Source organism: Cetorhinus maximus, chromosome 2, assembly GCF_964194155.1.
Source record: "Cetorhinus maximus chromosome 2, sCetMax3.hap1.1, whole genome shotgun sequence".
NCBI lineage: Eukaryota > Metazoa > Chordata > Chondrichthyes > Lamniformes > Cetorhinidae > Cetorhinus > Cetorhinus maximus.
Genome location: NC_135880.1, coordinates 212,629,421 through 212,643,053, shown reverse-complemented (window position 1 = coordinate 212,643,053; position 13,633 = coordinate 212,629,421). Strand labels below are relative to the sequence as shown.

General features: G+C 41.7%; 1 protein-coding gene and 1 non-coding gene across 2 annotated transcripts; both read left to right on the top strand.

Annotated features, from left to right (window-relative positions):
• The first annotated feature begins 267 nt into the window (after positions 1-267).
• LOC144669743 (heat shock cognate 71 kDa protein-like) lies at positions 268-4,610 on the top strand. Its single transcript, XM_078532187.1, has 8 exons — positions 268-671; positions 1,121-1,326; positions 1,409-1,561; positions 2,272-2,827; positions 3,002-3,204; positions 3,393-3,591; positions 3,788-4,020; positions 4,251-4,610. The coding sequence occupies exons 1-8, from the start codon at positions 449-451 to the stop codon at positions 4,425-4,427; spliced, it is 1,950 nt and encodes a 649-aa protein (XP_078388313.1). The 5' UTR covers positions 268-448; the 3' UTR covers positions 4,428-4,610.
• LOC144671844 (small nucleolar RNA SNORD14) lies at positions 3,626-3,720 on the top strand. Its single transcript, XR_013574029.1, has one exon. It is a non-coding gene; the product is annotated as a small nucleolar RNA SNORD14 (small nucleolar RNA).
• Positions 4,611-13,633: the final 9,023 nt, after the last annotated feature.

The following is a 13,633-nucleotide window of genomic DNA, read 5'->3' as shown; positions in this document are numbered from 1 at the left end:
ATGTAGCATGGTCCTGGTCAAAATCTGGTGAAGGATCATCTCCCTGAAACTCTCTTTGGTGTTTTGTTTTTCTTCACGTGCGTTACCTGACCTGAGTATTTTCCAGCATTTTCTGTTTTTATTCATATTTCCAACATTTGCAGTAGTTTACTTTCGTTGGGAGGCATCTTGCAAGGTGTGGCTGTTTTAAGTCATGTTGCAACACGAGTTAATCTTAAATCATTATTCTTCAAGATTTATTGCGAAAGCCGCCCTGATTATTGCACTACAGCAGTAACTGAGTCACAGATGTAACTGATTCACCAAAATGAGACTTTTAATGTGATGCAAAATCAAAAGTACAAAGTACAGAAGAAGCAAATGAATCCTTGGGTCAGGCCACATTTGGAGAAACAATGTTTAAAGCTGACTGAGTTTGCAGGGGGCTTACATATTGACTCTACAACTAATGTTTCTTACAGGCAAGATGTCCAAGGGACCAGCAATTGGTATTGATCTTGGGACAACCTACTCCTGTGTAGGTGTCTTCCAGCATGGAAAAGTTGAAATTATTGCCAATGACCAAGGCAACCGAACCACTCCAAGCTATGTTGCCTTCACTGATACAGAGAGGCTCATTGGTGATGCAGCCAAGAACCAGGTGGCAATGAACCCAACCAACACTGTCTTTGGTGAGTTGTTTAGCATTTAAGCTTTGTTACCTTCTGCCCAGTTTTTGCAATCTCATTCTGGTACTTGCTCATGTTTATATTGGCATCCTGGAGGGGACATGCAGAACAAAGAGGAGCTTTGAACCCATTTAGTAAATGCTGGGTTTATTACTCACAGACACCAAATAGCTAAGCTTGCAGAATATTCTAGTAATTGTAGTGTACTCACTGCTGCTATTCTAGTTGCAATTGAATAGCTTGCTGATTGAAAATTCAGCATTCTGTTAGCAAAGCAATTGCTGTGGGGTGGTGTGATGGGCAAGTGAGTAATCTTGATGAGGAAGGCAAGACTAGAACTTCCTGCTCAATTGCAGGAGGAATTGCTCCCATGTGAATGATTGTTGACAAATAGGCTTTGCTTTAATTGACTCGATGTTTCCCCAGTGTATTGAATATAATTTTTATTTCAGATGCCAAACGCCTTATCGGCCGCAGGTTTGAAGATGCCGTTGTTCAGTCTGACATGAAGCACTGGCCATTCTGTGTCATCAATGATAGTGGCCGTCCCAAGGTTGAAGTTGAGTACAAAGCTGAAAAAAAGTCCTTTTATCCAGAAGAAGTGTCCTCCATGGTGTTGACTAAAATGAAGGAGATTGCTGAGGCCTATCTTGGGAAGGTAAGGTATACTAAATTTTTCAATGATTTTAATGTTTCATGTTGTGAAATTGATATCTAAATGCTGTTTCTGTCTAATCCAGACTATTACAAATGCAGTCATCACAGTACCAGCTTACTTCAATGATTCTCAAAGACAAGCAACAAAGGATGCTGGTACAATTTCTGGCCTCAATGTGCTGCGTATCATCAATGAACCAACTGCAGCTGCCATCGCTTATGGCTTGGACAAGAAGGTATGTGGTGAACAACTTGCAGTCACTGGTGTGCTAGTGGTGTGATGTCTTTGTTTTGAGGATTGGCGGCTAATAAATTTCCCTTTTTCACTAGACCACTACTCAATAGTCTTCCCAAGGAGACACATCACTAACTTGGCACTTCCATTTCTTGTTAAGGCGCACACAACCTTGTGCTAGTTGGAATGTTTTGATAACATTGTCAGATGCCTATTTTTAATACTCCAGTAGGGCACCTTGACTTCTAGTGAAGAGCCCTGTCTTGTGCTTTTCACCTGTGGTGTCAATTTAATAAATCCTATCATGTGACCAGGCACATTCAACAAGAATCCCAGTGGTGTGAACTGAACCCTGTGGTGTTTGGTTTCAAATTATCTCGTGCTTTCATTGGCAGCTGTACCTTTGTCATGCTTCTAGAATTTTCTCAACATCTGTCCCTTGCTCCCTGCCTCAAGGACCAAACATTTTGTCACTCCATACTTGACCCAATATTTATTTTAGTCCAGTTGCCCTAGGGAGTGCTATATAAATATTATATTACAGTGAAGCCAAATATAGATGCAATTCAGTGTTTCAAGTTTTAATTAGCCACAGTTGGTTGGTTCTCCTATATCAAACAATCAACCTTTCCAGATTGTCATAGCTTGTTTTTTACTCAATTACAAGTAACTTAAGGTATCATCTCTTACTACTGTCGCTTTCTACTGCAGGTTGGTGCTGAAAGAAATGTACTGATTTTTGACCTGGGTGGTGGTACCTTTGATGTCTCCATCTTAACCATTGAAGATGGTATATTTGAAGTCAAATCTACAGCTGGTGACACCCATCTTGGTGGGGAGGACTTTGACAGCCGCATGGTCAACCATTTTATTGCTGAATTCAAACGAAAGTACAAGAAAGACATCACTGACAACAAGAGAGCTGTTCGCCGTCTCCGCACTGCATGTGAACGTGCCAAGCGTACCCTGTCATCCAGTACGCAAGCTAGCATTGAAATTGACTCTCTGTACGAGGGTGTTGATTTCTACACTTCCATCACAAGGGCACGATTTGAAGAGCTCAATGCAGACCTCTTCCGAGGCACACTTGATCCTGTTGAGAAATCCTTGCGAGATGCCAAGATTGACAAGGCTCAAATCCATGACATTGTTCTGGTTGGTGGATCCACCCGCATTCCCAAAATCCAGAAGTTGCTGCAAGATTTTTTCAATGGCAAAGAGTTGAACAAGAGCATCAACCCTGATGAGGCTGTTGCATATGGTGCAGGTAATTAAGTTTAATTTCTTGATTTGGTTGGAAATCATTTTGATGTCATAATCTAGTTTCTGCCCTGACATTTTCCCATTTAATGTAACCATTTTGTTTCCAGCACCCTGCATTGCAATGAGTTCTAATAGCAACATGGTGTCACTAAAATAAAGATGTATGCTTTCCTTTCAGCTGTGCAGGCTGCCATCTTGGCTGGCGACAAATCTGAGGCTGTGCAAGATCTACTGCTGTTGGATGTTACTCCTCTATCACTGGGTATTGAGACAGCTGGTGGTGTAATGACCACATTAATCAAGCGCAACACCACCATTCCAACAAAGCAAACTCAGACCTTTACTACCTATTCTGATAACCAACCTGGTGTGCTGATCCAGGTGAGGTCAATTTTTCAAACTTTTCCACTTGAATGGTTCTGATCTAGCAAATGCCATTCTTTTTAGAACTCAACATTTTAAATATGGAATTTGATTTTAAGGATATATTGTGTACATGCAAGATTTGGAAGTGAATTTTAAAAGTGTGCTCATGTCTATAACTTTAAGATCTCTTGTTTCTAATTTAGGTGTATGAGGGTGAAAGAGCCATGACTAAGGATAACAACTTGCTGGGCAAGTTTGAGCTGACTGGAATTCCACCTGCTCCACGGGGTGTGCCTCAAATTGAGGTGACATTTGATATTGATGCCAATGGTATCTTGAATGTGTCTGCAGTGGACAAGAGCACTGGAAAGGAAAATAAGATCACCATCACAAATGACAAAGGTGAAGATATTTCTGTGCACTATTGTAATTAAACTCGCTGTGATGAAAGATGCCAAAAACCATTCGTAGTTTCCACCAGAAGTCTTGAGACTAATGTTGGTTAAACACCTTCCTTGGATGTCTGAGCGATAACTTCAATTTGTGTCGTAATAGGCTTGTAAGTTGCACTGTACTAATAGTAAACTATCTTACTTAGGTCGCTTGAGTAAGGAAGATATTGAACGTATGGTCCAAGAAGCTGAAAAATACAAAACTGAAGATGACCAGCAGCGTGAAAAAGTTGCTGCCAAAAATGCTTTGGAATCTTACGCTTTCAACATGAAGGCTACAATTGAGGATGAGAAACTAAAAGGAAAAGTTGGGGATGATGATAAGCAGAAGATTTTGGACAAGTGTAATGAAGTTATCAGCTGGCTAGACAAGAACCAGGTAAATTGAAGGCAGTATTATTTTGGCATGTTACACTATTTTCAACCTACAAAAAGTCTTGTTACGCTATGATGAAGTAGAGACCATAACCATTCGTAGTTTCCACTAGAATCCTGCCAAGGGTTATGATGGCAAGTCTTCCTTGGATGTCTGAGCGTTCTTTCCTGGAAGGTGATGTTAAGCTTTGGCAAATCAAATGTGTAACTATTTTGTTTTTTTTTTCCACTCAGACTGCTGAAAAGGATGAGTATGAGCACCAACAGAAGGAGCTGGAGAAAATCTGCAATCCTATCATCACGAAGCTGTATCAGGGTGCTGGTGGACCACCAGGGGGCTTTCCTGGTGCTGGCAGTGCTCCTTCTGGTGCCGGTGCATCATCAGGTCCAACAATTGAAGAGGTTGATTAAAGAAAACAGCATGTCTATTGGTCATTCGTGTTTGACTGGGATTGGCTAATAAGTGCACTTAGATCAGTTTACAAGACATGTATTTTAAGACTCATGGAACTGTTAAGTGCCAAAGTTTTTGGATGCACGTGAACATCAATATAAAGAATACTTGTCACTCTTAATAAAACCTTATGACCAGAACTTGCTATCTTTGCCTTTCTTGTGGAAAAGTACTTTGGGCATCCAAACTAAGGATACAGTGCAGCAATTAGTCACTTTTTTGTGAGGTGTGGGTGTCACTGACAAGGCCAGCAGTTATTGTCTATCCCTAATTGCCTTAACTGTCCCCTTCAGTTTGCTGTGTGTCTAGTCATGTGTAGACCAGATAAGGATGGTGGGCTTCCTTTCCTGGTCATTAATGGATGGATTTTTGTCACCATTAATGAAACCATCAGTTGTCATAATGAAACAAGCTAGCATTTCAAGATGATTTAAATTCCACCAGGTGTTATGGTGGGATTTGAACCTGCATCACCAGGGCATTAGCCTGGGCCTTGAGTGCTAGGCCAGTAACATGCAGTTGTAATAACATGTAATACCAGACTTGAGGTGTATTCCATAGCATTTAAAACATTGAAGGCTGCTTTTGAAGCTTTCTAGTTTTAGTTAATTGGAGCTATGTTTTTCAAATGAGTCAATTGAGATCAGCTGTGCTTATTAAATAGGCTCAAGGTGTATGGCAATCATACAACATACAAAATGGTATAATTTGCCATTAATGTGACAAATAATGCTGTGATGCTAAATCTACAATAAAAGCATATTTTAGAATATGCATAGATAATAGTCAAGTACTGAAGTGGGCATGGAGGGCAAGTGAGTTTATTCAACCCCTGTTCATGGAACTGGTACCAGTTGCACTAGTGGACTTGGATGAAATGTGGTCGGCTGCTAGAGCGTGAACATGGATTCATTGGTTTGAATAGCTTTTCTATGCCATGCTGTTAAAAGATTGGAATGTAGTGCCCATAAGACTGCATATGCCAGTAGGCATAGGTAATCTAATACTTGGAAATATCTAGAAATGTGTTGCATGGAAACATATTTGGGCCTTAGCAGGCTGATCATGTTTTGTGCAAGATGTCAAGTTATCTGTACCCTTTAAGACTGGCTGTTGCTGCCAAAGACCAGCAATGTAACAAAATAGACAATCAGGTAGTAAGTGGATTGGATATTAACAGGAGTTATGTTGAATCAAAATTACAAACTCATACGTGATTGCTTATGATATTGGTGACTTTGAAATCATATGCAGTGTTCTCTGGAAAAGAAAGTTCAGCCGCTAGCTCAAATGGACCATTCAGTGGCAGTTTACTTATTGGGTTGAAATACCTGGGTGCTACTTGGGAAAGAGGAAGCAAGTGCTGCAGGTGATCCGGTAGAGAGCATTTTGTTGATAGGCCAGGAGCAAGCAGCTTGAAACTGGGCCTCCTTATCAGCATAGGAGGGAGGATGAACTCAGGTGGACTCCATCTTCCTTCAGCCATGCCTCCTATTGCTATGGTGGATTTCTCAGTAAATACTAGCAGAATTGACAAAGCAGGTGTACGTTTCTTGCTGACATTCTATGCTAAGTTTGTCTAGTTCTACAATCCTTACTAAAACCAAATTGATCACAGATGATGGAATGGCAAGCCTTATTTACTAGGATCTTCAACATTTTCTTGAATGCAAGTGCAACTAAAGCGATGGGTTTGTTACGCTCCACATTTTGTGGTATTTCTTTGGTGGATTATGGGAAAAAGAAATTTGACCAGGTAGATTGGCAATAGTTATTGCAAGTGCTGGAGGTAATCAGTTGATGGAGAGATAAACAAATAGTTTTAGTTCTGTACATGGCACAATGCTAGTTTGGACAGTATTTGATACAATGAACATGGTGTAATCGGGTGTGTGATGAAACAAGGTTGTACTATTATTGCTGTTTAACATCTATGCAGAAAGCATGATAAGGAAGGTAAATGGAATCAAAAATTAAAGTACCTGGAAAAACTCAGCAGGTCTGACAGCATCTGCGGAGAGGAGCACAGTTAACGTTTCAAGTCCGTATGACTTCAACAGAACTAAGGTAAACTAGAAGAGAGGTGAAATATAAACTGGTTTGGGGGGGTGGGACAAATAGAGCTGGATAGAGAGCCAGTGATAGGTGAAGATGGCCAAAAGATGTCATAGACATAAGAGGTGTTGATGGTGGTGATATAAGCTAAGAAATGTGCTAATAGGTGAAATTAAGGGTAGAAAGCAGGACAAGCAAGGTACAGATAACCCTAGTGGGGGTGGGGTGGGGGGGAAGGGATCGAAATAGGCTAAAAGGTAGAGATAAAACAATGGATGGAAATACATTTAAAAATAATGGAAATAAGTGGGAAAAGAAAAATCTATAAATTATTTGAAAAAAGGGGGTGGGGATGGAGGAGAGAGTCTGTTTGTCCTCAAGCATGACCCAGACCTCCACCTTTTAGCCTATTTTGATCCCTTCCCCCTCCCAGCCCCACTAGGGCTATCTGTACCTTGCTTGTCCTGCTTTCTACCCTCAATGTCACCTATTAGCACATTTCTTAGCTAATATCACCACCGTCAACATCTCTTTGTCCTTTTGTCTATGACATCTTTTGGCAATCTCCACCTATCACTGGCCCCTCCAGCTCTACTCGTCCCACCTCCCCTTAAACCAGCTTATATTTCACCTCCTATTTTTCCTTAGTTCTGTTGAAGAGTCGTACGGACTCAAAACGTTAACTGTGTTCCTCTCTGCAGGTGCTGTCAGACCTGCTGAGTTTTTCCAGGTCTTTTTCTTTTTGTTTTGGATTTCCAGCATGTGCAGTTTTTTGCTTTTATCTGAAGGCAAATGGGAATGTTGGCGTTCATTACAAGAGGAATAGGGTATAAAAGTAGGAAAGATTTGCTGCAGCTGTACAGGGCCTTGGTGAGACCCCATCTAGAGTAGATCTTGTGTAGTTTTGGTCTCTATTTGAATGGAAAAATATTGGTTTAGAAGCAGTTCAGAGAAAGGTCACCTGACAAATTCCTAGGATGAAGGGCTCATGAAGAAAGATTGAACAGGTTGGGTCTATACCCAATGGAGATTAGCAGAATGAGAGGTGATCTTATTGAAATATATAAGACCTTGAGAGGTCTTGATAGGGTGGATACCCAGAGGATGTTTCCTCTTGGGGAGACTAAAACTAGGGGAAATAATTTAAGAATATGAGATTTCCCTTTGAAGACCGATGAAATTGGTTTTTTTTCCCTGAGGATCATTAGTCTGTGGAAGTCTTCCCCAGAAAGTAGTGAAGGCTGGGGCTTTAAATTTATTCAAGACTGAGCTAGATTTTTGTTAGATAAGGTTATGGGGGGGCAGACAGGAAAGTGGAGCTGAGACCACAACCAGATCAGCCATGATCTGTTGAATGGCAGAGCAGGCTTGAAGGGCCAAATGGTGTACTGCTCCTAAGTCCCTTGTTCCTATAATAAAATAAGCACAAAATGAATTATAGAAAAGTGTCAAGAAGTAGGTGGTCAATTGGCAAAAAGTAGTGAGATTTGCAGATGTCTAGGATGCAATGGCTAGCACAAGGAACATGAGCAATTAAATTATTGGGATGGTAGAGGAGGAAACATAATCAAGAAAAGGCAACCAGGTTGGATTGGCAATATTCAAAGGCTGAAGGAGGTGATGGAAGATTACATTGATGCAGCCCAAGAGGGAGAATGATGATGTCAGACAACTTAAAAATGGGAGACTACTATGAGCAACAACAGAGGAAAGGGTGAGGGTGGAGAGATGAGCAGATTGCTTTATACTGCCAGAATAAGGAAGACAGTAATTTTTTTATTTATTCATGGGATGTGGGCATCACTGGTGAGGCCAGTATTTATTGCCCTTGAGAATTGGTAGTGTGCTGCCTTCTTGAACCGGTGCAATCTATGTGGTGTAGGAACACCCACGGTGCTATTAGGAAAGAAGTTCCAGGATTTTGACTCAGTGACAGTGAAGCAATGCTGATCTAGTTCCAAGTCAGGATGGTGTGTGACTTGGAGGGGAACTTGCAGGTAGTGGTGTTCCCATGCATCTGCTGCCTTTGTCCTTCTAGGTGGTAGAGGTCACAGGTTTCTAAGGTGCTGTTGAACGAGCGTTCGTGAGTTGCAGTACATCTTGTATATGGTACACACTGCTGTCACTGTGTGTTGGCGGTGGACGGAGTGAATGTTGAAGGTGGTGGATGGGGTGCCAATCAAGCTGGCTGCTTTGTCCGGGATGGTGTTGGGCTTTTTGAGTGTTAGAGCTGCACTCATCCAGGCAAGTGGAGAGTATTCCATCATAATCCTGACTTGTGTCTTATCATGGACAGACTTTGGGGAATCAGGAGAGGAGTTACTCTTCACATAATTCCCAGCCTCTGACCTCTTGTAGCCACAATAGTTTTATGGCTAATCCAGGCCTGACAGCATCTGCAGAGAGGAATACAGTTAACGTTTTGAGTCCGTATGACTCTTCAACTTCTGTTGAAGAGTCATACGGACTCGAAACGTTAACTGTATTCCTCTCTGCAGGTGCTGTCAGACCTGCTGAGTTTTTCCAGGTCTTTTTCTTTTTGTTTTGGATTTCCAGTATCCGCAGTTTTTTACTTTTATCTTATGACTAATCCAGTTCAGTTTCTGGTCACTGGTAACCCCCAGAATGTTGATAGTGCGGGTTTCAATGATGGTAATGCCATTGAATGTGAAGGGGAGATGGTTAGATTCTCTATTATTGGAGATGGTTATTGTCTGGCACTTGTGTGGCGTGATTGTTAGTTGCCACTTGTCAGCCCAAGTCTGGATTTTGTCAGGTCTTGCTGCTTTTGGACACAGACTGCTTCAGTATCTGAGGAGTCGTGAATGGTGCTGAACATTGTGCAATAATCAGCAAACATTCCCAGTTCTAACTTTATGATTGAGGAAAGGTCATTGGTGAAGCAGCTTAAGATGTTTGGTCCTAGGGCACTCTTCTGAAGAATTCCTGCAATGATGTCCAGGGACTGAGATGATTGACCTCCAACAACCACAGCCATCTTCCTTTGTGCAAGGTATGACTCCAACCAGTGAAGAGTTTTCCTCCTGATACCCATTGACTTCAGTTTTGCTAGGACTCTTTGATGCAATACTCGGTCAAATGCTGCCTTGATGCCAAGGGCAGTCACTCACTTCCTCTCTGGAGTTCAGCTGTTTTGTCCATGTTTGGATCAATGCTGCAATAAGGTCAGGAGCTGAGTGGCCCTGGCGGAACCCAAACTGTCTTAGTGAGCAGCTTATTGTTATGTAAGTGCCACTTGACAGCACTATAGACGACACTTTGCTGACGATCGAGAGTAAGCTGATGGGGTGGTATTTGGCCAGGTTGGATTTGTCCTGCTTTTTATGGAAAGGATATACCTGGGCAATTTTCCACATTGCCAGGTAGGTGCTAGTGTTGTAACTGACCTGGAACAACTTTGGCTAGGGACGCGGCCATTTATGGAGCAGAAGTCTTCAGTATTATTGCTGGAATGTTGTCGGGGACCATAGCCTTTGCAGTATCCAGTTCCTTCAGCCGTTTCTTGATATGTCATGGCGTGCATCAAGTTGGCTGAAGACTGGCATCTTGTGATGCCAGGAGGAGACAGAGTTGGATCATCCGTTCAACACTTCCAGCTGAAGATGGCTGCAAATGCTTCAGCCTTGTCATTTGCTAGGCTCCACCATCATTGAGGATGGGGATATTTGTGGAGCCTCCTCCTCCAGTTAGTTGTTTAATTGTCCACCACCATTCACGACTGGACGTGGCAGGACTGCAAGAGCTTCGAACTGATCGTTGGTTGTGGGATCGCTTAGCTCTGTCTATCTCATGCTGCTTCTGCTGTTCAGCATGCAAGTAGTCCTCTCGCAGCTTCACCAGGTTGACACATTTTTAGGTGCTCTTGGCATGCTTTCCTGCACTTTTCAAATAACCAGTGTAAACCACTAGATTTTGTGGAACCCAACCATTTTCAGGTTAAGTTACATTCATTCTAATAAGCTAACAAGGTTAAACGCCATTTTGTGCTAACACTGAGATAAGTCATTTTGATGTTGTTAACCTTTTACAACAAACTAACCCAAAACAAGATTACGAAGCAGCCACTGACTAGCAGCAGATGATTGACCAAATAGTTTATCTCAATTAAATTACAATTGAAGGATAAGTAATTAATAATCAGTTAGTTAGAAGTTGCTTTATGTTATTTCTCCATTCGCTTTTCTTAAGAGAAAATTAAAGTGCTGTAACAGCTGGGAAAGAAATGACATAAGCCTTAGCCTCCCTCTCTATCAGGAACACACGCTGTCCTTGATTGCGAGTCTATCTTAATGAATGGGACTCCGGTAAAGACATCAAGATAAGAGACATAGCTTAAAGGAAGGCATTGTCCTAAGTTTAATACAAATGTGTGTAACTAGCGAGAACCAATGGAGTTAACATTGTTGACAAATTATAAACCAATTAGTCATTTCCAACAATTTGGCTAAGGTGGGCTTACAACATCTTTTGAGTATAAAAAAAGGGGTTGCAGGAACAATATTTGTGTACATCAAGTGTGGAAAAACCAGATCTTTGGGGATAGTTGAATATCCTATTGGCGCAAAGGTTGTTTCCAATAAACTTCAGGGCAGTTGAGTAGTTAGTACTGGGACTGGGTTGGGACTGGATCAGTGACAGACTCCCTGCCAGTCGAAATCCCAGGAAGGTGTAGTGCTTCTTGGCGGCAGTGATTGTTTCTCTGTCAGCGTGAGGAGTTTAAATTGTTGTCCACTTCTCTTGGGTTGGTTACCCATTTGAAAGTGTGGAGTTAGCAGAGTTTCACTGATAAGTATACTTTACCTATATTCTGCCTCAGTTAGTTGATAAGTTTCTAACACTTTCTTATAATCAATAAATTTCAATACTATTTATTGATGTGGTGTCTGAGTCTTTGCCTGATGGTTATATCTCTGTAGAATTCAAACAGTTTATGAGGGCAATTTGGGTTCCAGTATTAGGCAGTGCATAGCTAAATTGGAACAGTCCAAAATAATAAACACCCCCTTTTTAAACTTGTAACACTGGGTTGAACACCCCGCTTGATGATAATGGTATAGTCAGGAATATGCCAGCCCATGAGGTTACAGATTGTGGTTTTATACAATTTTGCTGCTGCTGCTGATGACCCACAGCGCCTCATGGATATCTCATTTAGCACGGTGGTAGTGCCACACAACACAATGGATATCCTCAATGTGAAGACGGGACTTTGCCTCCCCAGGACTGTGAGGTGGTCACTGTCAGGGACAGATGAATCAGCGACAGGTAGATTGGTGAGGACAAGGTCAAGTAAGTTTAGCAACTATGTCTTTTAGGACTTGGTCAGCTGTGGTGCTTCCGAACCAACCTTGGTGATGGACATTGAAGTTCCCCAAGCAGAGTACATTCTGTGCCCTTGCCACCCTCAGACCTTCCTCCAAATGGTGTTCAACATGAAGGAGCACTGATTCATCAGCTGACGGGGGACAGTAGGTGGTAACCAGCAGGAGGTTTCCTTACCCATGTTTGACCTTGCCATGCAACAGGACATACGCAGGGATGGTGTCTGGGACATAGTCATACTCAAGGAATCATGCCTTAGGAACAATGTCAGGCTGTTGCTTGACTAGTCTGTGGGCAGCTCTTCCAATTTTTGCACAAGCCCCGAGATATTAGTAAGGAGGACTTTGCAAGGTCGACGTTGTCGTTTCTGGTGCCAGGTGGACCATCTGGTTTTATTCCTTTTAGACTTTGCAGTGATTTGATACAACTGAGTGGCTGCTGTGGTGGGATTTGAACCCATGTCCCCAAAGCAGGGCCTCTGAATTAATAGTCAAGTGACATTAGCACCACGTTACCCCACCGCACAAATATTTCCAGTGTTTGGGAGTAGTTTAATCCACAAGTATTGTTATGATATGGCTGGTAATTTATTTCACTAATAAATCTATTAAGAAATTCAGGAGACACTTCATTCAAGAAGTAGTGAGAGCATGGAACTTGCTTAACATGGAGTAGTTGATTTAAAAAATGAGTATAAGGTTCACTTGGAACATAAACGCTAGAAAAGACCAGCTGGCTGAATTGCCTGTTTTCTGTGCTATAGATTCCATATTAAAAAAAATTGCCACTCCTGATGACCAAGAAGTAACTAATCTTTTAACATATAGATATGCTGACATTCAATGAAGATGGAATCAAGTTTAGTTGTACTGGCTCCCAAAGACAGGTAGCCTGCTAACACTTGCTCAGGGTTTTCTGATCCTGTGGTGCATATGATCAAGGAGCAGGAGTAGGCCATTCAGCCCCTCGAGCCTGCTCTGCTATTTAATAAGATCATGACTGATCTGATAGTAACCTGAAATGTGCATCCCACCTACCCCCGATAACCTATCACCCCCTTGCTTAGCAAGAATCCATCCACCTCTGCCTTAAAAATATTCAAAGACTCTGCTTCCACCAGTTTTTCAGGAAGAGAGTTCCAAAGACTCATGATCCTCTGAGTGGAAAAATTTCACCTCATCTCTGTTTTAAATGGGCTACCCCTTATTTTTAAAAATTGACCCCTCGGTGCTGAGTTTCAAAAAAAAATAAATGTTTCCTGCTTCGCCTGGGCAATTGATCACAAGTGATTCTCGCCGCGGGCAGGACCGGAAAATCTCGGCTGTCTGATTTTTCACTTAACTGACTTGCTAATTTTGACTGGATCACTTGAGATAAGGAAGTACAACATGGAGGCCAGACTGCTTCTGATACATTGTGGACTCAGTGTAACAGTTTGTTTCAGGCTTCCTGTCATAAATAAATCACAAAATACACTGTCAATACTTCATACACTGTTGATCCATAATTCCATATCCCTAGTCTTTCTACGCTTTTAATTTTGAGCTGCTTTGACAGTGCTAATGATTGTTATAGGACAATTCTTGTACTATCTCATGTCCATTTCATTATATCTGTGTAATAATAGCATGGTACATATCATTGCCAAATTCTAAAGATCAAGATTTCAAAGCTTCCACTGGTACAAATAGCAAGAAACAATTGAAGCTCATATGATGAATACTTAGAATTGCTTTCCCACCTTATGTAAACGGGGTCTTTTGAC

Bases quoted from the DNA above. Each gene is read 5' to 3' on its own strand.
- LOC144669743 (XM_078532187.1), top strand. From the start codon at position 449: ATGTTTCTTACAGGCAAGATGTCCAAGGGACCAGCAATTGGTATTGAT. The intron at 1,327-1,408 runs GTAAGGTATACT...TGTCTAATCCAG, and splicing joins CTGAGGCCTATCTTGGGAAG to ACTATTACAAATGCAGTCAT. The intron at 3,592-3,787 runs GTGAAGATATTT...TATCTTACTTAG, and splicing joins CACCATCACAAATGACAAAG to GTCGCTTGAGTAAGGAAGAT.